The sequence below is a fragment of the Ambystoma mexicanum genome, chromosome 4q (genome assembly GCF_040938575.1).
Source record: "Ambystoma mexicanum isolate Mex_15411 chromosome 4q, UKY_AmexF1_1, whole genome shotgun sequence".
Classification (NCBI taxonomy): domain Eukaryota; kingdom Metazoa; phylum Chordata; class Amphibia; order Caudata; family Ambystomatidae; genus Ambystoma; species Ambystoma mexicanum.
The window spans coordinates 105,435,910-105,463,471 of record NC_090928.1 but is presented as its reverse complement, the minus strand read 5'-3'; the positions used below and the strand labels follow the sequence as shown (position 1 = coordinate 105,463,471).

At 44.6% G+C, this 27,562-nt stretch overlaps 1 protein-coding gene across 1 annotated transcript in view; it reads right to left on the bottom strand.

Moving 5' to 3' along the window:
• Positions 1–27,562, bottom strand: part of SNX5 (sorting nexin 5) — a 361,295-nt gene that overhangs the window by 172,364 nt on the left and 161,369 nt on the right. The window contains exon 4 of the mRNA XM_069607548.1: positions 13,685–13,806. Coding sequence (XP_069463649.1) covers positions 13,685–13,806 — 122 coding nt within the window. The remainder of the gene's footprint in view (positions 1–13,684; positions 13,807–27,562) is intronic.

Here is a 27,562-nt window from a genome sequence, read left to right as displayed (position 1 = left end):
GAAGTTAAGTTTGAATACACGGCCCAGGTAGGGGGTGGCTTCCCATTCAACTCTAATTCCCTGTACCTCGGTTCTACCTCCGATTTCAAAATCCCTGAGACCCATCAGCATTATACAAGACTTGGTTACATTAACTTTAAGCCCCGAGAATGAGCCAAAGAAGCCAATGAGGTCAAGCAACCGGGGAAGCGATTCCGGGAGATAAGACAGGTAAACTAGTATGTCGTCCGCGAACAATGACAATTTAAATTCGCATTCACCACACTGAACTCCAGAGATCCCACTGTCCGCCCTGTTCGCACTAGCGAGAGGCTCTATCGCCAGCGCATACAAAAGGGGGGACAGGGGACACCCTTGGCGGATGCCTCTGGAAAGATAAAAGGCTGTTGATGTGCATCCATTAACCAAGACCATAGCCATGGGACCATTTTATAAAGCCGAGACCCAACCACAGAACCTCTCGCCCAATCCCATTTTTTGGAGCACCTTGCCCATGTAAGGCCATTCGTCACGGTCAAAGGCCTTTTCTGAGTCCAGCAAAAGAAGGTAACCATCCAGGTTCTGCCTCCTGGCCTTGTGCATGAGGTTCAGCGTTTTCCTCACATTGTCTGAGCCCTGCTGACTGGGAATGAAGCCAACTTGGCCTCCATGTACCAGGGACGGAAGATGTTTCGCCAGCCTATTGGCCAAGAGCTTGGCCAGGAGTTTAACGTCCGTATTGAGGAGGGAATTAGGGCGGTATGACTGACATTGAGAGGGGTCTTTCCCCTCCTTAGGAAGAACCACAATAAGGGTGGACATCATGGACAGCGGGAGGGCTCACGTTTCCAGGTCAGCGTCATATATTTTGGTCATGAACAGGGTCAGTGTGGAGCGGAAAGTCTTATAGAAACGCACTGTGAAACCATTGTCTCCCGTAGCTGTACCACTCTTTAGAGAGGAGATTGTATCCACTACTTCCTGCGGGGTGATGGGGAGCTTCAAGGGGTCAGCCTTGTCGGGGGTAGACGGGGAATAGGCAAATAGTCTAGAAACCAATCAACTATTGTGCTGTCCCCAGAGTATTCCGAGGAGTATAAGCGTTCATAATACTGCCTGAATTGGTCTGCTATAGAGTCATCTCCAAGAATATTCTCCCCTCTGGAAGAGCGAAGAGACTTCACTCTTATGCTGATCCGGTCTTCCCTAAGCCTCCATGCTAGTATCCTATCTGATTTTTCTCCTTTCTCCATATATTTCTGCTTTAAGAAGGCTAACTTCCTTTCCGTTGGGCCTAAAAGGAGGGTAGCTAGCTTCGATTGAGCTGTTGTAGTTCCTCCCACTTGCCCGGGAACATTTGTGTCTTTAATTTCCCCCCAGGTTGAATAGCAGTAATCTTCTCCCTCAATTTCTTTTCCTCATGGCCCCTTTCCCTTTTTCTCCTCAAGCCCATCTCCATGAGAGTGCCTCTAATGGTAGCTTTGAAAGTGTCTCAGACCCCCATGACGCCCACTTCCCCATTATCATTAATGGCAAAATAGTCCTTTATGGCGGCCAGGAGCGTTTGCCTCAGTTCACTGTCCTGCAGCAAAAGGCTGTTACACTGCCATCGGGACCCTGGGGGGGGGTGGGATGCCCAACCTGATCTTAACCAAGTCGTGGTCGGAACCACTTCAACTCCAGAATCAAGCACCTGTTCCCGGAGTGAAGGGTCTAACAGGATGTAGTCGATTCTAGAGAGCGTTGTATGTGTCTTTGAAAAAAAGGTGACGCATGGATCACAGCCCTGTTTTGGAATATGTGAATCTAGTAAGCCCAGTTCCCCATTAACCCTATGAAATGTCGATGCCAACCTTTTCTGGAGGGGCGAGTCTGAAGTCGGGTTGAGAGATTTCCTATCCTTCTCGGGGCAACGGACCATGTTAAAGTCTCCTCCCACCAATAGGTTCCCTTCTGCAAAAGCTATGACCTTCTCCTTCATATCCTCCCAGAAGAGATCCTGTGCCTCATTTGTGGCATATATGCACACTAGGGTGAATAGTTGCCTCTCAGATCTCCCTTGATCATGACATACCGCCCTTCTGGATCGGTTTTATGAGTGCGGGGTGTGAAGTGAGCATCGGGCGAGACCAGGAGGGCAACCCCTCTTTTCTTCGATATATAGGGGGAGGTGAACACATGCTGAATGGCTCAAGCCTTGAGCTTAGGCCCTTTCTCTTTAACCCAGTGTGTTTCCTGCAAAAATAAAAAATGAAGTCGGAGCCTGGTGAATTCCCTCACCATCAGTGACCTTTTTATTAGGGGTGTTGAGGCCCAGCACATTTAGCGACACCACTGTCAGCGAAAAAAGTGTGTCATCCATCGAAAAGGAGCAAGCAGCTCGTGGCTCCACCGAAAGGAGTCCGTTGTAACCTTTCCCCTATTTTGCTTCCGTGCACCACCCTCGTTCCAGAAAGAACCCGTAAAGCCCATGCCTCCTTCGAGGCCTGATAAACAGAAAAGAACGCTCCCAAAACTTGACTCAAGCGGTCTTAGCCACCCCCCACCATCCCCTGAACGGCTGGAGACTACGCGACGCCAACTCACCTCAGAGCCAGGCCACCAGCGTCCCCCTCCTCCGAGCCCGCGAACACATCTGCTATAACAATTAGAGACCCCCAGGAACAATATGCAACATTGAGCAAACACAAATACAGTGCAACAAAAAAATGTGTAAACAAAGCCCATCACACTAAGCCCTCCAGCCTCTCTTAGGCGGAAACAAATAGATCAGGCCTCCCTCTGACTACAAAGCAACAACCGAATTCCCCTATAAATGCCTCAGGTGTTGGGAGAGTTCGGTGATGCTGGGGCGATCCTCCTAAACTTCCTGTGCCCTCGGACCTAATGTCTTTCAGTGGCTGACTTGGAGCTATGAGGGCCGGACGGGGCTCGCTCTCGGCTTGCTACGGCAGGATACTTGCTTAGCTCCCACAGGAGTTCCTGAGAAACCGTTTGGATATCATCCTCCGTGACACAAGCATATTTGAAGCCCTCAAGTTCAAAAGACAAGCAAAAGGGATATCCCCACCTATACCGAACGCCTTTAGCTTGAAGTATTTTTGTCAGGGGTTAGCAAAGCCGTCATCTGGCCAAGGTGAATGCCGACAGGTCCTGGTAGATCGAGATTTGCCGCCTTCCCACTCGACTGGGCCCCTACTCCACGCCAGCTCCAAAATGTTATTCTTCTCCGAGAAGCAGTGAATGCAAACCAGGACTGATCCGGGACCTCTATTGAAAGCGCTGGCTCTATGCGCCCTGTCAATGGTAAGCTCATTGGTGTTGGCCTCCTCAAAGAGAGAGCTAACCACAGCGTTGACAGCCTTGACAAGGTCCATTTGCGTTTCGCCCTCTCGCTCCGGAAAGCCTAGGAAGCGCAGGTTGCATCAGCACTCCCTATTTTCAGGGAACACTTTTATTCTCTCCTTTCCAATTCCGCCAGGCCCATATGAAACTGAGTTTCAAGGACATTCACTGAAGCTGTGTTGGCTTCCAAAGCCTGAACCCGATCATCAATGGTGTCGACTTTTTTTATACAGCGTGTCCAGTCGCACTGCTATGTCTGCCCTGAAGTCCTGGATTTCCTCCAAAAGGGCAGCCATACACATGGTGACAGAGTTAGCCTCCACAGAGTCTAGGTGCAAGGTAGCCATCATGGTGAGGTAAGGGGGTGAACAAGGAGATGCCTGGCGGAATTTCTGTAGGGACTCCGCCCAACTCATGGAGGTTCCCGGCTCCCCAATGCCCAGCTCAGGCCCCTTTGGTGGAGGCTGAGTGGGGCAAAGAGAGGCCCAACCGAAAGGGCCCCCGGGGGGCCGAACTGCTGCTTTGAACCACTGGAGGCTGTCTCGTGGGGGTGCGCTATGAGGAGGGTGGACGCTTGCTGAGGGGCCCCAAGCAACTTTCCGAACGGGGATCAGGATGGGAGGAGCGGTCCTCCAGCCATAACAGGTGTACAGGGCGCTCTGCTCTGGTACTATCACGCTGCCCCTCCTTCACGCTCCGTGTGTGTATTGCAATGCTGGAGGTTCATCAAACTGCCTATGGGCCCAGCGCAGGCACCAAAACCCTCCAACACTGTATTGAGCATGACGCCCAAACACCTCCCCTCTGCTCCGGCCAGGCCCGCAAAACACTGGGCCAGTGGATGCTGGGTCTTGTTGCTGCAGCTCCTCCAGCCAGCCATGCTGGCGCTCCGCCCTCTTATGCGTGCTTTGTCCCACTGGTCTCCAACCACGGTGCGTGCCTAACGCGGGTCCCCTGGGGCGTGTAGCTGCAACCACACCAGGGGCCCCCATGCCCGAGGGCCAAATAGGCACCAGTTGATGCCCCACGGCGGGGGTGCAGCCGTCTTGTGACCCACCAATTGTGCTGAGTAGGGGAGGGGGATCCACGAACCAGGGTGAGGGAAGGCCCCCACCCGTTTAATGGCCGCCACGGCGCACGCCCCCAATTCCTGCGGGTAGGCACAGGAGGAACAAGTGACTGAGGCGGGTTCCTCCCGCCCTAGGCCCGGATTCCCGCGTCCCAGTCCAGAAGAAGGCGGGGGCACTCCTATGCCAGCCGCACTACATGTCTACGCGGCCGCTCACCTGCTTGTCACGGATACCGCCGCACTTCCCTGCACGGCAGGTGGGCTCGTCCGCTCTCCTCCTGGGCTGCCCCGTCCTCTTTGCAGCTAGTCCTCCTAGGCCTGCTGGACCGCCCGCCGGGAGGACGGGGGGGGGAGCCCCATGCCGGACGCTGGGCGCGGCTGGCAGGCCGCACACACACTGCGCTGACAAGCTACTCCAGCCGGGGCGGCACCCGTCGAGTAGCTCTGGTGCTCCGCCTCCTTCTCCACTGGGCCGTATCTTCGGCAAATGATGGGCTAGAGAAGCCGGAATCAAACCGCAAGGTGCACCAGGGGGTAAGGTCGCCCGACGGAGATGCGTCAATACATCCCGGCGCCCCCTGGTTGTCTCCCCAGAAAGAGTTTTTTTTAAGGCCGACTAATGCCTGACAAAATAAAGAATTGTGAAACCCGAAACCCTTGGGGAGGAGCGTTGAACATGTGTAATCTGAGTGGTATGATATCAGTTTGTGTAACTGCTACAAGAGGATTCCCCAAAGCGAATACGGATGGTCTTTTAAGAGTGGGCTTTGAACTCTTAGTTTGAGCAATCCTTGGGACTGTATGTTGATAGAGTATGTTGACAGGAGGCTACAGGACTTATAAAGTTGAGGGGTTGAAACTTGCATTTGGCCACATACTTAGGAACTCTGTTGTAGATGATGTTGTCTTGATGGGAGACTGTAGAATGTATTGAAATAAAACGGTAATTTGAATGTATTTATGTATTCCCATCTTTGATGCCATTGAAAGGCAACCTGATGAACTGCACATTGAAGTTCAATGTTCTACAAGGAAATGATACAGATTATTTTAAAACATACTACATGAATAGTTATGTTTTTTTCATCAACATAATGTGCTTAAAGGAAGAAATGTCCGGAGTGGAAATATATTATCAGGTGAATTTATGTTAAAAGAAAAAAAAAAGATTTGTAAAGGATCTTGTTCCTTTTACATGGAAGAGTAGTAACCTAAAACACAATCTCACAGAATATGTTGAAAGTTCAACATAGTATATGCGGCCAATTGTTGGATCTGCTCCTCATTGTCTTAGATTGCACATACAGGTTTTTGACTCAAAATATATATAATGTTGAGGGATGTAAGACTAATACAATTCACGTGCAGCATGATTCGATGTAGACATGAGATCATAAAATGAAGTAAATTGAAGTCAAAGTTTAAAACGTACATGAAGATTATTGATACAATAATGCATACTAAGAAATATTACAATTAATAATTACATAATATATAAGTACATAAAAAAGAAATTTTCTTTTAAAGAAATAGTGCTAATCAAAGGAATTTCTGTTGATATATATGTTTTCAATGCATATATTTTCTTAGTGTATGCAACTTGTAGTATGCTGTTAAAGTGGTACACCTGTCTTGGGCCTTTTCTGCAGCGAATTGTTTGTTTACATTGTTGAAATACACATGGTCTTCGTCTGGAAGATAAACTTGGAAGTCTTATTGTTGTCTTCTCACTCTAGCAGTGATAACAGGCAAAGAGGGCAGGGGCGCTTTGGACAAACATACATCAAGCCTTTTATTATATAGTGTGATATAATAGTTGTTGAATATATTGAATATTTCTGGGATGTGTGAGAAACCAGAAGGTGTCTTACCCGCTAGTGCGCGGGGATCTGTCATCCAGGTGACCAGGACACGGTCATCGCTTTTGGATCCAGTTCCTGTGGGTGAACCAGTACAGGAGGATCACCTGGATGGGGGCGTCTTTGGGGAGTGGGACACCTGATGGTGAAACGTGGTATCCCCTTCCCTGTCGCACCTTTTCCCCATCCTACCAGAATACTAGGAACTCAACTCCCCCCCACCCCTTTCCCGACACAAACACTTTTTCACGGACAGCTCACTGTAAGAGAAAACGGACTAACACCCGAGTCGTATAACTGACATGTCCCAACACAAGGTTCAGGCAGAGTCAGGCAATTACTGATATTAAACACACCTAACTTCCATCACACTTCCCCACACGGATAAGAGGTGGAGGGAGAAAGCACACTCGGAGCAAGGCAAAACACACGAGGAAGCAGCAGTTCCAAGATGGCAGTTTAATACGAGGAGATAGACAGCTAGACCAAAGAGGGTTGCATGGAGGGAAGTGCCCTTGACCTTTTCAGAACTCTACTTTCACGAGCCCTCGAGAATAAGAAACATAAGACTTTGAATTAAAGCTGAAGAAAGGTGCTTTGTGTGTAGGAGGTACCCGGGGTTCTCCTGCATCGATAGTCAAGGCGGGGAGGAGCGATTACCGCTTAGTACTGTCCTTGGATCCTACAACAAAGCAGCGCCAGTAAAGTCAGCACAGCCAGTGAGATGGGGAGACTGATAGCAGACCAGTCTGTGTTAGAACCAAGGTTGCAAGCGGCAACCTTGTATGAAGAAATCTGCAGAGAACAGTGTGTGAAGCGTATGTATGATCGAGGCAAATATAATTGAACATCCAACAAGAGATTGAACTTTTGAAGCCAGGATATATAGCATATACAGAGTGGTCCAGCAACATGTGGGTGCTCATTCCAAGGTCTCTGTTAAGTATCCAACTGAGAGGTGGCAAATATCAATTGTGAAATCGAAGTGGTCCTGCAACGGGTCAAGCTAAACCCTGTGGACATTCGAAAGTCTTCGATAGCTAAAACAAACTGCAATTGTTCTGAGCCCTGGTGAGGGGGATACGGGGTGAATCGTAAGTCACCCAAGAAAGAATATTCTCTGAACATTGGAGAAGGGGATCTGAGCATGAAAGAGGGGGATCCAAAGTAACAGGAATAAAAAGGGGATCTGAGCCCGGCTGAGGGGGATCCAGGGTGAAGAGTGAATCACTTGACTTGAGTACTTGTATGAGGAAAAGAATTTTGTTTCTGTAAATCGGGCCTTCTGAATCAAGAGACTTTGATAACTTAAGACACTTGGCCACAGAAAGCCCTGATGTTGGTAATGATGAAGTTCTGAAGAAGTCAGAGAGTGTGCTATGTTCGAGTGAACCACCTTGTGCCATGCTGAAAATGTGGGGAAGGGAGGCCAACGGCCTGAACATCCTGACATATCATTTTTGTGAACACTTCTTTCTTTTTCATGAACACTACCCCACACTATTTGCATTTAGAGGTAAGGATTGGCAATAGATTGTTTAGTATAGGCCCTTTTATTTTGACAAGACTCCACTAGTACTGCATTTTTATTTGATGGTCGTAGCTTGCTCCCATCTCTATATTTAGGTTTAGATAGGCATTTATCACACTCTTGTTAAAGTTCAATAAACACCCTTAAACTGTGTTCACTTGTGTCTGTCTTACTATTGATGCCATGCCTTCCTTACAGATGGAAAGACCAGTGTGCAGCATTGACACCGTGTTAACTTATAAACTGTGGATTTTGTCTAAACTGAAACCTTTTTACACGGTTATAAACATCCATTAGACAGCTCCGAGGGCAGATTTTCCAGACCTCTTGTAACATACCACTTAGATCATTGCATAGAAGATGAATGGAACTTCTTAGTTTATGACTCTAAACCTTGGTTCCAAAGAAAATAAATGGTTTATAGTGATATTTTCGAATGGCATATTTTCTAATGCCATTATGTCGTTGCAATTAGCCAGAACCTTTTTTTTGCATTTTTTTATTTTAATTGTATGTTTGAAATGGGGGGTTCGCCCCCCAAACGCTGTTTTTTTAACACTTTTTTTTTACTAAACAAACAAAAAAACATAAAATACATAATATATTTGAAAAAAAAAATTCGGCAAAATGTTTTCGACCTAATGGTGTTTCCAAAATATGTATTCGAAAATATGACCGGATACCACGTAAATATGTCCAGATGCAGGTATTTTGCCCTGAAAAATCAAATCATTTATTGGTCTTGTTTTTTAAGCTTATCTGAAAGACCACCAGTAAATTGATTAATGATGTCTGCCTGAGACGTGAAGTGCATTTTCAGAAACCGATTCCTAGCGAGGACCATTAACACATGACTTTGAAAAGCATTAGATACATAGAAAGAATGTGCACCTGTCCCAATTGGCCTTAGTTAACAAACAATTGATACATTACATTATTCTTGTTTCAAGTTAAATGTAACTCTCAGCAACAGATGGTGGTATTGATAGTGATCAGATCACACAATATTTAGCCGATGTACTATAATAGTCTACTTTAAGATCTGAATAGAATCCGTGAACATCAGAAAACTAATGTTCAGCTCCAACCTTTGAATCATTAGTCCAACTGAAAAACCCCAAATATCTGAATTTGGCTTAATTAAATACACACCATCCACAGTGTGAAGAATATTTAAAAATGTACACTTTGCACATAACTTGCACATTTCAATTATGCACAGTGACAAAAACAAATGTAATCCCTGGCTTCAGAATATTCTTACAAATCTGAATATTTTCTCCAGTATCACGTGTTCATGTAAATAATGATACTAAAATGATTATTTCAGCTCAGTATCAGATCTTACACTTGAGGCAGGGGCTAGTTTGTTTGCAGCTGGCATCCTCTTAGAACAGATCAAATTCAAAGTCAATGGAAGCATGTGAGAAAGCGAAGGAGGCCAATCGCAACGTACCCAATCCTAAATGTAGTGTGAAATGATGCTATATGGATCGTTTTAAACCTAGAATAACTAAGGCTTTTGTGAAAAAAAGGAAATAGATTATATTCGCACTGCCTGCCACAATGTAACCAATTTCACTGAACACACTTATGTCAAAATGTGTTGAAAGGGAAGAGGACTGGTGGCAAACGGGATTTCCAGCTGAACCAGATGGTGACCAGAGCAGGGATACCTTCCTATCTGGATACAAAAGGGACTGAGGAATGTCACATGACCTGGGTGGCCAGTACCTTCCTAATTTCAGCAGGTGGGCTGTGCCAGGTCCCTTAGAGGTAGAGCTCCAGAAGTAGAGCTCCAAAAGGTTGGGGAGTGTATCAAAATCCCCAAATTGAGTAAAACGGATGATTCCCTGGGGTTGTTTCAGAAAGTGCAGCAACTCTTGGAATATGTTTTTAGATCCCATGTCAATGATTTGGCAAAGGGAATAAACAGACATGCATGAAACTGCCATTTTGTTCTAATTAAATGTCATTAAGTATACTTTCACAAAGGATACTAAATATCGGGGGAAGATTTTGAAAGATCGACTGCAAAAACCTGGTATAACCAGTGTTTCATTTCCTACAAACTTCTCTTCCCCTTTAAACAGAACAGCAATTTATTTTAAAGGTTTCCATTCATGTATGCAGAACTTAAAAACCAAATCACATTACAATTTCTCTGTACTTGTGCTTTAAATAGAAACCATTCTGTTCTACGAAAAAAGCCAGACACCATTACATTGTCATATTATTTTTATGCAAAACTATGTTTGATAGCATTTTTTTACATGACTCAATTGAATATTTCACGCATGTTTTCAACTACTTTTTTAAAAATAATTGCAAATTGTTCCTATTGTACAATTCATTTACAGTGTTTTAAGGCAAGTTCACATGTTTCGAGTTCGGGTACCACCTACATTCTCCTAGTTTATTATTTTAAATAAAACTAAAATATTCCGAGTAAAACAGCATGCTTCTTTTCCCAGATTGTGGGGCGAGACTGTTGCAATTGGGGGTATTAGTTTGATTTTATCCCTCTGTAATAAACCACTCCAAAATATTCCTTAGATATTCATTACATGGTAAGGACTCGGATTATGCATTTACCTGTCATTTGGAGATTGCATTACTAAGCTGCTAGATGCATGGGATAAAATGCACCTTTGTGTTAAGTATGCACTGTTATGTTTACGAGAATGCATTTTCAACTATCGTATTACCCCCTAGACCCCATGAGCATTGAACTAACCAGTCATTACTAAAAACTGTAAAAAAAAGGTTTGTTGTCGAAACACCCAAAGCTTATCAATTGTCAATGCTCGGCCTTACCACAATGTGTATATATGAAAGGTAAGCATAGCCACCTGGAGTTATGGTAAATTCAGACTCCCCATAAGAACACTACTTTTTGGTGGCTTGTAACGAACGCTCCCAGTTTTATGGAAATTATTTAGAGACATTGCTGTGCATTTTACAATATGTATTTTATAGTCACGTTATCTGTATTCATGTACATATGTTTTTAAGCTCTGGAAAAATGAACTGCAACTAGCATTTTCCCCACATTTATTCAAATGCAAAATATGCAGTGATGGTGGTGGTAATGGGGATACTAACAGAGATTGGTTTGATGTGCAAGTACCCAACTCCATTTTCACCTTACAAACACAGCCAGCTACTGTTGTTACTGCTGCTGACTGTAGTCAAATCTATACAGCCATTTAGACTTCCCGAAAAAGTAAATTCCTTTATTATTTTATCTTCACTGTGATACTTCATACTAACCTTTGATGGGCCCAAAGAGGCACAATTGACAGCTGAGCAAGCCAAGCAAAATACCTGCATTTCCATTTGTGCCCGCTTTTTTTTACAAATAAATATGGATCGTTGTCAGTGCAGACAATAATTTATACACCCTCATGAACATTGGGCATGCAGCTATACTGAGCAGAACCATATCACAGCCATGATTACGGATGACGTGGCTAGACTGAGGTGCCATGACTGGTTGGCAAGAACCCAAAAAGACCAGAAGACTGCATGACTGACGGTGCTCTCTGCTCTGGACTTAGCCATGCCCACTGATGGTAACTTAGTGACACTTTGCAAATGAAGGTAGAACTTATTCTTGCCTGAGAACAATAATAAATGGCATGTGGGTATCAGTTATCAAGTTGTGACTCTTAACGTGTGACACAGAGATCCATCCAAGGCAGAGATATTGTCCCATGGTGAGGAAGAACAGAAAGGTGCGGGCAAAATGGTTCCATGTGATAGTTCTGCATTTTGAAGGCCGAACACAAAAAGACAGATTTATTTTGGCTGATTTTGTGTGGCCTTGAAAATACTGAAATGTCAGATTCTGAATCCCCCACACCCATTTCCCGGAGTTCGAAATTAAGTGGAGCGGGGCCCTACTTAGCTGCTGCTTGTAGCCTAGAAGAGCCTCGTTAGCATGACACCAACAGCTACCAGGAGTCACATTTGGCTCCACAAGCCAACGGATGCCAAAGAAACACACCTATTTACATTTAACTTTGAAACACACTGTAAATAAACATTATAACACACTTACACGACATTTAAAGCATGAAGGGCCATAAATAAGGGACAGAATGAGAAGCTTACATCTGTAGTGGAAGTTACATTTGCAAAACGCTGTGCACTGGCGCCTGGTTTTCCAGTGGTATCTCCTGGCCACTGGTTAATGGCTGGAAAACCAGGTGCTGGTTTTAGCTCCTGCTTATCCTATCTCAGTTTCTGTCTCTGAACTCCTATCCACGGTGGTGGGATTTCTGGAAAATTGGGGATGAAGGGGGGACTACCACCCCCCAAGATCCCTCTTTAATCCCGCGCGCCCCATTCCGAGCCCAACACATTGCCCCTTCTCTCCCACACAGATTGTCACAAACACCCCAAAAACACGTACCTAACTCCTGCAGCTTCCCTCGCCTGGCCACAACGGTCAGCCCCTACATGCATTTGTGCACGACGCAGGGAGCAGCTGTCATCCAAACATGGTGGGCGCACCGAGAGGCATGTAGCGTTGCAGAGAGTAAGGTAGGTGAAGGGGGGCTGGGTTTTGTTCTGGGGAGGTCATCTGTGATGCCATTATTGTGGTCATACAATGTGCAACGGGGCGCAAAGTTAAGGTGCACATGCTTCAAATTGGGCTAGTTTCAAGGGTTTTGTTGCATTAAATCTCATCACCTTAACTCTCTCTTACCTAAAGTTTTTTCACCCAATACATATATATAAATAGATTAACCTGGTACAATCTGCGTACCTACATAGCGCTATTTTATTACCCCACAAGATATTTTAGGTCCTTGTCTGCCAACCATCTAAACAAGTGACCTGAACCTAGGACAGCATGCCCATTTGGAGAGCCAATCTAGTTGGGAGTTCAAAAAGGTAGGGCGAGAGAGAATATATTTGAGAGGTCCCCCAAATGGGGCCAAAGTAGTCACTGGGATTGCTCGGAGGCCATGCTCCAATAGGGCATTTGGCCATGCACCGAGCAAAGAAGCCACTGGTGAAGGCAGAAGGCTCACAGACCCTCCAGGGAGGCATATTGGCCACTCCAAGAAGCTAGGCACGGCCTGGGGCACAGAATGGTAATTCTGGGATGTATGTGGTGCCAGGGGGAGGGTCAATTAAGTCACTGGGCAGGGGCTCAGGGCTAACCCAGTCAGCCTAGAGAGGATCAAAGGTGTCCAGGGCAGAGCGAAAAGCCCTGCTACCGGCTAAGGAGCTGATCAATTGGCCCGCAGGTGAACAAAGTGCATTGGATATGCTCCATGAAAACACAGAAATTCAGTGGAAAAAAAGCTGTCGGAAGATGCGTTGCTTTTGTAACCCAAAACAAAAGCCACAAACATTGCCAAGTATGGATTCCAAAAGGTAACAACTGTTCTACCGCCCTAGTGAGAAAACCAGAGCTCAGCCACTGTAATGCATTGCTAATGATGCCACATATGCCAACACAAACAACAAGGAAGTAAAACCAATTCCAACAAGACTTCAGCAACAAAACCGCGCTAAAGAGGGGAGGGTGGAAATTCCCACACTGGTGAAGGTCATTTTACAGTTAAGATGAGTGACAATATAAGAACAAATTGAGCACATAATTGGGAGAAATGAAAATGATGCAAATGATGCAGTTCTCCTGGGGAAACACCATTCAGCGAAACATCATGAGCAAAGGAGGTCCTGGCTGCATTACGTTCTTTTCAGTATCTCAGGGGTGGGGAGGGGGGTAATTATGGTCCCTTTGAAAACCCTAATTGGAGAATTTTGGGGGTTTTGTTTTACAACCATAATGTCCTCTTAAGAATATATTTATATAGGACTGCCCAAGGACAAATCTCCAATTTCACATTAGTGCTCAGTCATTACAATTGAAATTCTTACGCCTCAAGTTCTTGTTTCATCTTGGCAAATTCATCCTTCGTCATTGTGCCTTCTCCTTCTCCCAATTTTTGCATCTTCTCTCTTGGACCATCGAAGTCTGGTTTCGACGGTGCAGGGGGTATCTGTAAAGCAAGAGCAGATGGCACAATTTATAATCAACAGAATACATTTTTACTTTGACAGATTCAGAACTATCACACACGTAAGCTGCACTGAAGCAGCCACAGTGAGGATTACAATACAGTTTCTATGCTAAACACAGGTTTTCAGATGCCATAATCATAACCTGCAGTACAGACATTGCATCCTCCCAAAAAAACCTTTCCGCCAGTTACAGATACGCAGAATTGCATAGTGTGAAGAATCCTACGGATCCTTCACTGAAACCCTGCCTAAAGTCTCCTCCCAGGTGGCCAGGGGAAGGCAGGCGCTTCCTGATCCCAACTCTTGGGGTGGTCTACTGTAGGAGGATCACCTGGGATGAGATAGGGCCCAAGGTGGTGAGGGAATTCCATGGGATGAGACACAGTATTCTTCCTCTGACAAAGACTTTTTCCACTGTACCAAAGGAGATCATGGCTTATTGTCGTTGTAATGTCTCTCACACTGATATGAGAAGTAAAGTTCTGACCTGAAGTCAATTCAGGACGCCCCAAACGCCCCAATACACACGGGCGTACAAGCTCCAATTAGTACTATTAACAGTATGAGCAAGGCACAAAGCAAACCCAAGATGATTAAAAATAAGAACATTACATCCACAGAGCGTCCAGCTAAGGAGGGAAAAAAACACAATTAAGAATGTGTCTTTTAAATACCAGATCCCTAAATAAGCATGCTCGGTGTATTCATGACCTCAAACATAGAGGACAACATTGACATGCTATGTCTCACTGAGACATGGCTTCAAGGAGGGGTGTTGCTAGGTCTGGAAAAGATCAGAGGCTAAGCTAATGTCGGGACTAGCGGTATTCGGGGCTAGCGATAGCCTTTTGGTTGTAGTCCCTGAGCTTCTATCCGGGGCTACAACCAAAAGACCCAGGGCTATAGCCCCCTCAGCCTGCCCCTAGCAACACCTCTGGCTCCAAGACCCATGTGGCCCTACAATAGAAAAAGCTGTACCAGACTGTTACACAATTTTTCATAAAGCTAGAGAACAGGGTCAAGGGGGTACGGGTGGGAGGGTGGCAGTCATAGTAAGGAATGACTTCCACATGTTCCCTTTCTCCATACAATATCAGGGTTGTGAAATCTTACATTTACAACACACTCTGACTAATAATAACTGTTTCAATGTGATAGTAGTTTATAGGCCCCCATCCCTGATGTCTGATTTCAACGAGGAAATCACTCAACAGTTAAATAACCTCAAGGGCCCGAATACTGCCACTCTACTGTTGGGAGATTTCACCAGATGGAGACGAAACAACAAAGATAAGGAGGCAATTAAGTTATAAAAAGTACTGAACAACATTGACTTTAAGGTGATTAACATAGAGCCTACTACTTCTAATGGCAACCAATTAGATTGGGTGGTCACATGTAATCTCGAGACCCGAAATGGAAGAGACCAAACCATGCATCTGGTCCGACCACTTCAAAGTAAAATTTGCACTATTAACACTTGAACCCCAGCCCAAAAGGAGTAACACGCACAAAAAGACTCAGAGCAGAAATGTTAAGAACATCAGCACAGCGCACTTAGAACAATGCCTAAATAAAATCATTATGGACACCGCAGATGATAATACCTGCAAAATAAATAGTCAATACTTACAACTCACAGGTTCAGGAACTAGTAGACCTTATTGTCTACTAGTTCCTGAACCTGTGAGTGTCCCCTATAGAGAACAAGCTAGTCAGGGCAAATAAAGGCCACCAAACATGGTTTAATACTGAGCTGTCAATATTGAAACGAGAAAAAATGAGAAGGGAGAGTTGCTGGCTAAGGAAACCCTTAAAATAAAGGATAAATGGAAGCACACTGAGAAACTCTATAAAGAAAGCATTGTCGAAGCAAAGAAACATTTTTACAATGATCAGATTGCATCAGCATCCAATTCGACAGGCAAACTATTCGAAATCCTAAAGTCATTGGAAAAACCGAATGCCCTGATGACACCCTTCCAACCCTCACAGGAAGACTGTAAAAAAGGTACAGGAGGCATTTTTTCATAAAATAGAAACGGCAAGGGAGGTAATTAGAACATCTCAAGTGACAAAACAGAACCAAACAAACCCCACAACACCAACCATTTTACGGAATATCCAGGAAAGATTTAAGTTTAAGCCCATTATAACAGCTAGTATCCCTTCCAAGGATATGGAAGGGATACTAGCGTCCATGAAGCCAACGTTGAGCGCAGAGAATTTACTCCCCTCTAAAATGAAACTGGATAACAGGAAGTTATTTGCACCTTTATTCACTAGGATGATAAATACGTCCTTTAATGTTGGGAAGATACCTGAGAGTATCAAGATAGTCATCGTCACACCATTGGTGAAAAAAACAGGATTGGATCAGAAGGATCGAAGCAACTTCCGGCCAATAACAAATTGCAATTTCCTATTAGAAATCATGAATAAGGTGGCTACGGCCCAACTTCATGCATTTGTAGAGGCAAACAACATTTTACACAGACAACAGTCACGATTCAGGGCAGCCCACAGTACCGAGACAGCAATGCTAGATGTACAATCCCTTACGCAGAGCATTATGGATAAAGGTAAAACCAGCCTGCTTGTGTTATTAGACCCAATGCTGCTTTCGAACTCCTTAATCATCAACAGCCACAGTGGGTGCTGGAAAATGTGGGAAACTGCTCAACTGAAGCAACCAGATGGGTGGCTTTATTTCTAGCGGATAGGAGAACTAAGATTCACTGCAGGGACAAATTCTCAAATGAGTGGTCCATCTACTGCGGCATACCCCAAGGCGCGAGTTTATCACCACTGCTCTTCAATCTTTACCGGACGTGTCTCTGCATAGTGCCCGATAACATCGGAGCCTTCTTCACGAACTATGCAGATGACACCCAGCTGGTGGTGGAACGGAGTGGCGGTTATACTAGGCTCGACTATGGCACCACACTCTTGGTTGGCGCAAGTACGGGGTGTATAGCAAAGTGCCAGACCTTGCAAAACAGCGCCGTGAGAATAATAAGAAACAAAGCAATGAGAGATTGCATCACTTAGGACAGAAAAGCGCTCCACTGGTTGACAGTGGAAGACAGAATTCAGTTTAAGAGCATGACTGTGGTTCATAGATGCCTATTCCGGCGGGCGCCTGCCTACCTTAAAGAGAAAATCGCTTTTTATGCCCCAACACGATCACTAAGATCAGAGGCCTTGGACGAGATCAACTGTCCCCCCTCAGAAAAGGTCTAATGGACTGGCCCGGGCCTTTCCTGTGAAAGCAACCCAGAAATTGAATAGCCTCCCTAAAGAGCTTAGACAAGAGAAGAACTACCATACATTCAGGAAAGTGCTGAAAACCTATCTGTTCAGGTGACAGTACCTGATCCACAGATGGGCCCCCTAGCTAGGCAGGAAATGATGTCCCGTCTTATATCTTAGTTCTGCATCTACATGTATGTGCCCCGAGGCCAGTGGGTGTTCGGCGCAATATAAAACACACAAAAATAAAATAAAGGTGGAGGAAGGAGAGATGACCAATTTGCACAATAGGCTCTCAAAGGACGAATACTGCAGAGTGGGTAGGATGGTAGAAGGAATCCACTCTGGAAAGATTAAGGCAACTCCACTGTCAGCCCGGTGGGGTCGAGGTTTAGAGGTGATCTTATAGCCATCTGGGAGGAGTGAGTCAAAGGAAGTAACTTAGCTGGCGTAGAACCAAGTTTCAGTGAGTGCAAGAATGTCCAGGTCAGGGTGTCTTCAAGGAGAAGGCAGATGCCAGCAGAATGTTTGATGGCTGAGCGTGAGTTGAGGGTTGCAAGATGGAGACAGTCGCAGTCTTTGAAAGTTTTGTGAGGAGGGGTGTCGGGACGTGAGGCATCTGTCTGGTGAGGTGGAGACTAAGGGGAAGAAGTGGAGGGGCAGGGGAAGGAAGGTGATGAGAGAAAGCAGGGGCTGGACAAATAGGGGGAGGTTGGCCTGAGGGTCCTGAACCAGGATTGTGCCCATGATGTACATATTGATACAGCAGCGAGAAGAGAAGAAACCTGCAAGAAGGACTTCCCACTTGGTGCCGCCACTAATGGAAGTTGAAGACTAAGGTAGGAGAGTGGCAGTGATGTGAAAGGTCCATAGGTCAGGAGACAGGACAGAAAAGAGGATGGCAGTGAAGATTTCTGTTGAGGATGCATTGACATAGGCGTCTATAATTGGGAGGCCTGGTTTAGCAGCAAGGATGTCTTTTATGCTTTTTTCCGTCCAGATTTAGTGAGAGAGGGAGGATAGGTGATGGTGTAGCAGTTGGAGAAGATAGGGGAGATGGAGAGTGCCATCTCTGGAAGAGAGAGGAAAAGAGTCAGAGAGAAGTGAGAGGTGAGGTGGGGGTGAGTATGCTGCAAAGCACGGTTCTGAACCTGATCCACTTGGCACAATAGGCCAGAGGGGTACTAGGTGCAAGATCAATTAAGTAGGATGAAGGCAACAGGTAAAAACCTGTTTCAAGAAAACAGCTACTTTGAATGCAGGAAGGCAAACCCTTTAAACCAGAGGTCTTCAAACTGTGGGGCGCAAATAAAAAAAATGGCCAGCAGTTGCAAATGGATATTCAGTCCTTTAGTCACAGACGGTTTGAATAGTACCCAAGGGGTTGTTTTTTGTTCAAATGTAAACAAATTGTGATATTTAAAGAATATTTATTCAGCAACAATGGTCAAAACTACTAGCTGCATAGTGAAGTAACTCTTGAAACTGGCCCACATTGGCCAAAAAAGTGGCCCATTTTGACTGGCCTACACTAGCATTTTGCATTTTTGGTACAGTCATCGCCCTATTGCCCTATAGGCCAGTCCAAGCCTGCCAGCTCATCCATAATGGTTGAGGGGGTGTCCACCCACTGGCCACCTCACCCATTATGGAGGAGCCGAGGAGCCAGCCCAGTGAAACACTGAGCACTCCCTCAGCTGCTTTTTCCAGCTGAGGGAGTGCTTCTGGGCTGGCTGAACTGTCAAAGGGAAACACTGCCTTTGACAGTTCATTTCCCCAGCCGCACATGATCACTGAGCCATGCAACGCTGGGGGTGTTTTGCTTCGCCAGCCTTGCATAGTTCATTGGAAATGCTGGCTGAGGCACTGCATGTATGCATGTGCGAGGGGGTGCTCCTGCACCGCATCGCACATACGGGCAGAGCAACCTGGAGCTGGGCATTTTAGCAACCACGCTCAGGCCCCTGCAGAAAGTACGTTTATGGCGATTTATTTTTTATTTAAATGTGTATGGATGTGTGTACGCTTATGTTATGGGACTCTGGTGGGAGCAGGATGGCCGGAAGCACTGGGACAGTGGTGGGAGTAGGGTGGGGGGAGCCCAGGGTCTTTACTGGGAGTCGGGTTTGGTGACAGCACGCAAAGGTTCATAGCGATTTCTACATACTGTCCATCTGGCATTTTTGGGGGGGCCCAGCCTGCCTAAACTTTGCTCAGGGGGGGCCCAGGCCAAAAATGTTTGAAGACCACTGCTTTAAACCCATTGCCAATGTATCAACGACTGTGCTGTACAACAAAGCGATCGTGTGTCTCTGATAAAGTTAAGAGAATGATTCCTAAAGTATTTCTGAATACTGTACTCTTTGTCTATACACAAGTTACAAGTAGCATAGTGAAAACTATTACAAAGGGAAATCACGCGTGCGTTATTATAACTCCCGAAACAAGCTTGAACTTCATTCTTTACCATTATATGGGAACGCAAGGTTTGTGTCAACTTTAAACCTTGATAAACTGATTGAAAGAAAGGTCCCGTATACCTTATTATATTTTCACATTGAAGTCAGAACCCTGCATTGTATCCAGAATTGACATTAAAAATATTCCAAGAAATGAAGAGGCTAAAAGCTTTAAGGAGAAGAACAAGCTTAACCAAGCCAGTAGACCTTCCCTTTGCAGAGTGAAACTTGGTTTGACAAGCATTACTGAACCAGCTAATTGTTTTTTGAGGTTAACAGTTAAAGTGGCATAAGAAGCAAGTACTCCATCATTACCTAAAGCTGAGAAAGTGGCATGGAAGGTTTTGGGCAACTCCTTGTGCTGACACCTGGTGGAAGGGTGTATCCAAAGCTGGGGAATGGAAAACCAATGTTTGTGAAGTCTACTCTGAAGTAGAAAATAACCTGGGTACAACAGACTGCTGAAGTACAGGTTGTTGGTGGTAGTTATACCGCCTAAAGAGGAAAAGAGGCTGCCCCTTTTAAGAGAGCCATTAAAAGGAAGAGTGGCTTGCTTGCCTACCTGAAGCGGTTGAGTGTCTGGTTAAAATCTCCCAATACATCATAAATACCAAAGCAGTAGGAGTTACACTTGAACTGTGGCGGTTTATACAATTGTCAGTAGATGTCACATTGCAGTGGCTGAAGTAGTATTATGCTATGAGACCAAGGCGACTGTTATCATAGTACCAAGAGGGTGGTGGTTGGAAGTAGAAATAGTAGAACATTCTGACAAATATACCAATTGTAGAATTGAAACAAAGGAAGTTGTCAAGAAGAGCCTATTATGGACATTTAAAGAATATTACACTTTCTTTGAACTGTGGCAATTTACCTAGAAGTAGACCAGGATGACCATTGGTGCTGTTCTTCCTGCAAGCTGGAAGGGGTTCTTTTCATGCACGGATAAAGAGTGGCTACAAGTGGATTTTTGTTTAATGAACTGTGTTTGGACTTTGAACATTTAAGAACTGCATGGTAACCTTCCTTTTCTTTTGTTGAACATTTGGAAAGTGACTTTGAAGCCTGGGGAAGGGAGTTTACCCAGAACAGGAGAAGGCCATAAGGATATTGTGTTTATATTGTTTATTATATTGTGTTTCTATATAATTGTCTTGTTATATTGGTTGTTTAGAGTGAGAACCAGTTTACCATGCTAGAGAATATTCCCTTAGTCCTTAGACTAGGTAGGGAATTCCTCTGTAGAGCAGGGCAAGCAAGGTATTATTTCATTATATTTTCTTTAATAAAATGGCCTGTTTTGAGAAAACTACAAGCAGTTGTCCATTTCGCAAAACTACGAAATGCCTTTAAAGATACAACCATTTTTCTTTTTTTGAAATAAGCTGTTGAAATGGAATTCCAATTTGAATGTGCATAATAAAGTACAAAACGCATATTGTTGCGCTTGGTTTCGCTGTAAGTGGTTTGTGGAAGTGGTGAAGGGGCCTGGGCAGAGGGAAATGTTTATGCTATGTAATGATTGAGGAACACATTTTTATAAATTAAAAGACTGGCTTGTGAAAAAAGAGTTGGGTAAGGACAGCCTACCAAACCATGTTTTTTCAGTTAGCTGCTGCAGCACTATTATCCAGTTTCATTCGAGGGCATATGGGCCTACAGAGTCTTTCAGCACTCAGCCTAGGTACAGCACATAAGTGGAGCCTTCAGGACAAAGCCTAGCCATGGATGAGAGATTAAAGGTATTGATGACCCACTTAGATTTATGATCGGACTGACCATATATTTAAGCATAATTTGAAAACCAACCTAATAGAGTGTTGGTGAATGTGCAGAGCAGGATTAATGTGATATAGAAGTCTTGGACCCATCGCCAACCATGTAGCTTTATTACTACAAGGCTAGAATTCATGGAGGTAGACAACAGAACCCTGGATCACTGTTCTGTGTGTTCTTTGATAAACAGCTGTTTGCCATTCCATATAGAGATTCCCAGGAAAGAAGACTGAACTTCCATGAAAATTGGTGACCCCATTCAGGGATAGGTATCCAGTAAAACTACTGCCAACCTTTACAGTTGCCATTGAAGTGGTTTCTCCCAGGTTAATTTAAAAAAATAGGCCAGCTAGGACGATAAAAATTCCAAGTTGGGCCAGATCGCAGATAAATCTAACAAAATAAACCCAGCGATATATTTCACCAAATAGTCTTTCATATAGTTAGTAACGATTAGAAAACTGGTTACCAATTGGGTACTGTGATGAATTCCTCCCTGGGGGGAGCCACCACCTTTGAGGCTAGGGAGGTGAACCTGTCAGCCAAACCCTCCCAATGGGTTTGGGAAAGCGAGATCTCACTGGGAGAGACTCCCGTCTAGGGGGCAGGGACTCCCATTCCTATCCGGAACGCTCTAAAAAGACTACCTTGTCTGCCTATCTACATGGGAGTACAAACGACTGTTTCAATTGATTCAGCATTCAAAACACACAAACTTTAGTTCCCCAATGTTGGCTCAAGGTAATGATGGAATCTTCACAAACTCAGCAGCTGATGGAGAAAAACACGCTCCTTTTAAGTACGGCAGCGAGAAGAGACGAGGAAACCTGAATGCAGCAAGAAGAATCCTACACTTAGGTGAGCCTCTGATGTGAGAACGTCCTGGAAGGGCCGAGCCACACTGCACAGCAGAGTTAGCAGTGGTGAGGAACAGAGGGGAGAGCTAGATGCTGGGAGGCCGGCACTGGAAAGGATGATTCTGCTGGGACGAAGACACAAGGAAGACCGTCTTGTCGGGTGGGGCGACCATGCTGCAGCCATGGTGGGTCTCAAGCCCGCAAACAGATGCTGAGACCAACAGGGCAAAAGACCGCTGAGGGTGCAGCGGCAGGCAAGATACAGGAAGCAAATCCTTATGGTACAGCGACACCAAGGAGAAAGACGAATGGCCACGTGCCCGCTGAGAAGCCACTCCACTGGAGCACACCAGACATTGTAAGAGGTACAAGGGTTGCCCAGGGTGGATGGAGACGAGAAGAACAACCTGAGCAGAGACAATATGACAGGATGGTTACGGAAGCCCAATAATTCTGAATAGAGAAGATTGGCAGAGGCCAAGGATACAATCACAAAAGTTAAACAAACCAGAGAGCCTGAGGGGTCTGGAAAGCCCTAGAGTACTTAGTGGCATTTTTCAACCTACAAGAAGAAGAGGGGAACCTAGAGGGTTCAATTGGTCTACCAAAGACATACAACTAGTGGAAAGAAAATTACTAAGTTGAGGACGACAGAGTAAGGGAGTGAACCCCCCCTTTAAAAAATTGAGACGTTGGAGCTATATAAAGACCACAATCAACAAAAATGGACCAGCAGGACAAGGAATAACCAACTCAACACATTTATCTTTTTAGAAATACCAATAGATGCTAAATATTGAATTCAAAATGTTTTATCATATCAAAAATATCTAAAATACTGTTTTTTAAAAACATTTAAGCAAACAAATACCTTCATATTCAACTCATACTGAATCACTCCTACCATTCATTCCATTTTCATTTTTTGAAATCAATAACATATGTTTTGTGGCCTATTAATAATTAGCCTCAAATTCCAATTTCCACAATGATATAAGTCATCCACCAAATGATCTGATGGTTCAGTCTATGTGCTCCTAGCCATACAGACATAAGTCTACACGTGTTTTGGTTGTCTTTAAGGACGTCACCAATCTTCGCCCCTTGACAATCGCAACCTTCGTCAGGATCAAATATGGGGAGTTTCCTTATTCCCATAAGCAATTGTGAGTATATGAAGCCTGGAGGACCAGAGCCTTAAATCAGGCACCCCTTGTGTTGATAAATACCTATAAAAAGACCTCCAAGACATAAAACGAGGGGACAGAAAACTATAAAGTTTCCTTCAACTATCACTCCTTCCTAATAGCAAACTGAGACATTTGACTTGGGCTTAGATTTCTTCTTGAGGAGTCTAAAGGGAGAGCTGAAATCATTTTGTTGGTGAATTGTGAAGAACACAGTTTTTGAACTGTGACCAATACCCAGAAAGGGATACAAGGAACATTGGCAGGGGAAGCCTGAAGTAAGAGTTTATAGTATGGATGACATGTATGTCTTTTTTTCCTGAAGTGGTAGGATCAGATAGTAAATTGGTTTTGAACCAAGGACACATTTTTGGTTTCGACATATGACGAGCATCCTTAGTTTAGTTTATAAATAGAGAAATCCCTCTTAGCGATAGGTACAGATAGGTATTTTCCCATTTAATTGAAATAATTAGTAGTGAATATAGGAAGCCAAGTATTTTCTTTTTTTTAATGTTGGTAGGGGGCAGTTATGGTTTATTAACTTTGAATCATAACTACTAGGTGGCCCAGTACAAAGGGTTCGAAATTGAGGGGAGCTATTTAGCTACTGCTTCTAGCATAGTAGAGCTGGTTTTAGCACCTGCTCATTGAATCTCAATGTCAAACCCTGAGTATACCAAAGGCTGTCTAGATATCCAACAGCCCAAATAAAGGAAGGAAGGAAGGAAGAAAGACCAGAGACAGACTGACAGTAAATCCTGGAGACTTGCTATAGAGCAGATCAGTGTCACAGGAGGGGAACACTCTATATGACTGTTTAAGGTGAGACACAGTGCTCACTTGGCTTCTCAATGTAATTAGGCACAAACTAGTCCATCAGCAGGATTTGAGTGGCACTGAATTATCAGGTTTTTATAAAACAAATGCACCTAGAAACATAACTGCAATAAATCACTCGTGTTCAGCAACCACTTACAAGCATTTAAGCATTATTAGCACATGAAGATCATTAATGACCTTCTCTCGGCCAATCAGAATTTTTACACTGCAGTCTGGTTTGGACAGTGTACTGAACAATCTGTCTTCAGAGGCAGAAAGGGAAAAAACAAGGCAATTACCCGGCAAGCCACAATTGGGTCAAGGGGTCCAAAATAGCTCCAAAAATGCCCTTCCATCCATAGATGGATATGGTACTATAGGTTAGGAACCCATTGACACAGTTTCATGCAAATGGATGATATTAGTAATTCTGGTGATTACTATGGTCTCCAAGTGAGCTGGGACAAATTGCAGCCTGCACCCCTTCCCTACATTGCCTCAGGGTGCAAAGAAATCCATACGAAAACTGGGTGTTGAAATCTCAGAACACACAGCCAGCCTACTTCTCTCATTAAAATGGTGGTCACACACATTTCTGTATATTACCAGTTTTCCCAATCTCTCCCATGTGGAGATATGTTCTTCACTCAGACAGATGCTAATCTGGGCATGATAATCGCCAAGGATGGCGGTTTCTGCTTGCTGCTGAGCACTGGCATGGAGGCTTTGAGGTCCAGGAGCTAGGTCTGGATTAGGCAGTAGCACGGCACGGGACACCTAAATATACTGAACAGTCATTCTAACATCATACTCTCTCCTGTAAAAATGTTGCCTACCTACCTTTGTGTGCATGCCGAGGGTGACTCAGGGGCCGAAACCCAACACCGGTCGGTATGGAGAGGATCGCCTAGTCCTCCCTGCCCCTCTGAAACCAGGAAAGGCCGGCAGAGAATCATGACATTGTCAGCATACATAGAATGGAATTGGAGAAGCCCTTGTCCAAAGTGGTATGGAAAGTCAGCCTGCAATGTCAAGCTCTGTCATATCAGAAGGCTGAAGGGGAAGGAGTACAACACAGTGCTAGGAATTTGAACACTACCGGTCATAGAAATAAGCCTACTGACATCACACAAATCTCTGGTTACCACTACAAAATGGAGCAGAGAAGAGGACACAGAGAAAACAGGAGTGGCACCAGGTCAGACCGCAGGAACCAGCGCTCGCCATCCCCAGTGCATGCGCATCCCAAACAAAATCAGTGCTAGTGGACCAGCCTTTGAAATTTCGGTCCGCAGTCAGTCAAAATTAGCAATAAACAATTGGCTATCCCGGAAGAGGTGCACTCATCAAGTTCATGCCAATCCCAGGGAAGAAACAAAGCAGCAGGCCCTTTGGGAAGACCGGGCACAGTGAGAGAGAACCTGCAGGTCTGAAATCTGTTAAGCAGGGGGAAGTGGTGTGAGAAGTTTGAGCAAAAGAGCAGCAAACCATATAGTGGTGCAGAGGGAGCACAAGAAGCAGTGAGAGGAGGAAAGAATTAGGAGGAGAGGAGGAACATGCTTGTGGCAGGATGGTGAGGGGATAAGCCAACAGCTAAAGGTGCAGTAATAGGCCCCCTGTTGTGAGTGTGCAAAGTTTCGGCAAGGAGTGCGATAGAACAGGCTTGAGTGAAAAGTTTAGGCCACCCGGCCAGAATGAATCATGCTACTGATGATGAATGGTGTTTATTTTGGATTTATATTATAGCTATAAAACATACAAAAATACAGTCATGAAACTCATATAAATCACATCTAAAGTAAAAAAAAAACACAAAATTCATTACAGAGCTACAGAAGAGTAATGTTACAGTCAGTCATTATCACAGTGTAATCCATCGAACAAAGATCTTTTCAGAGCAAAATGTAAAAAGGATGCCAATTTAAAAGGGCTGGTGGCGTCATTTGCTGCCAATAGCAGGAGGAAGGCAGGACGCCATTGCCCGATGCCGAATCCTTCATAACATCATCGAGAAAATGTTTGCGCAGATTATACGGGGGGCAAAAGATCACTAAATGGGCCAGTGTTTCAACAGAACCACATAAGCAGGCAGCATCCATCAAAGGCCTAGCAGCCCATCTTACAGCACGTAATACTTTTAGCCTAGCATGGGTCAGTAATTATCTATGATATGATCTCATCACAAAATTAAGATATGGGGCCATGCCTTAAGAGGGGGAGAGCGGTAAATAAAATTGAACCATGGCCAAATTAAGACTGATCTCTGTTGTTGGCCCAATGTGCCAGCAGCATTGATTTTAACACAGAGATCAGAACTATAGTAATGCTCTCAGGATTATTGAAATAAGAGCCGAGGCCCACAGACGTAAGAGTTGATTTAATATAGGTTAACCAATGAATTCTATAATAGTTGCCAAAAGTTAGAATGTGCTTTTAACAAAAATGTAGAATGGTTTTAGCCACAATTTATCGATAATTAAATTCTAAATGTCCCGTCTCTAAATGTGTGATATAAACCACTGTTTTGGACACCTTCAAAAGATGGCAGATTAAAAGGTTTTCCTCTATCTGAAGCCCCATAAGATTCCCTGTGCCCCATAATTCGCTACCACAGGTGCACACTCCCAGCTCCTTCCCTCTGTAAACAGAGTACATTTGGCACCGACACTACTGATTTACCCGACCTCTGGGCGAGCCTGAAGACCCAGATCAGACAAAGTCTAGAACTGCACCAAGCGGGTTTACAACAGCGGATTAATTTTATCCAATAACAGGAGGAGAAAGAGCAACTATCCCTCCCCTCAATCCCAGAAGACAACTGACAGAGCAACAGTCTGCTAACAACCTGTGAGACACAACCAGGGAGACACCTGGCATTTTGTTGAATCAGTCTTTTAAAACCAGAGGCCTTGTACAGCCATAAACATAGGGGATGAACCACACATTTTGTTGACCCTTTTTCCCACACTTGGATGTAGCAAATCCAATCAGATGTCAACAAGAGAACTTACGCCAATAATTGTACATCCCATCAAATACCCTGAAATAGGTTTGTATGATGCACTTAATTTAAAGGTTTTGAACTGCCCCTGTTGCTATTGGACTGTTGAATAATTTGTGCTTACATCTGAATAGTGGTATTTTGGAACCCCTGCTGTACTGGACAGATTGGCTCAGTCTTGTGTGCGGTGGTTGGGCTTCATGCTCAGGAGCAAGTATACTATGATAACAGCGCAGGTATGTGTGGTGGGAGGGCTGCCTCATCGCAGGGCCCACCTATATAGGTCAGGGCCCGGCATGACAACTCAGTGGCTTGGACGTGAAGCAAGATTAGTGATGCTCTTCACCCTGAACATCTCCCTGACCCAGCCTTCCTTAGAA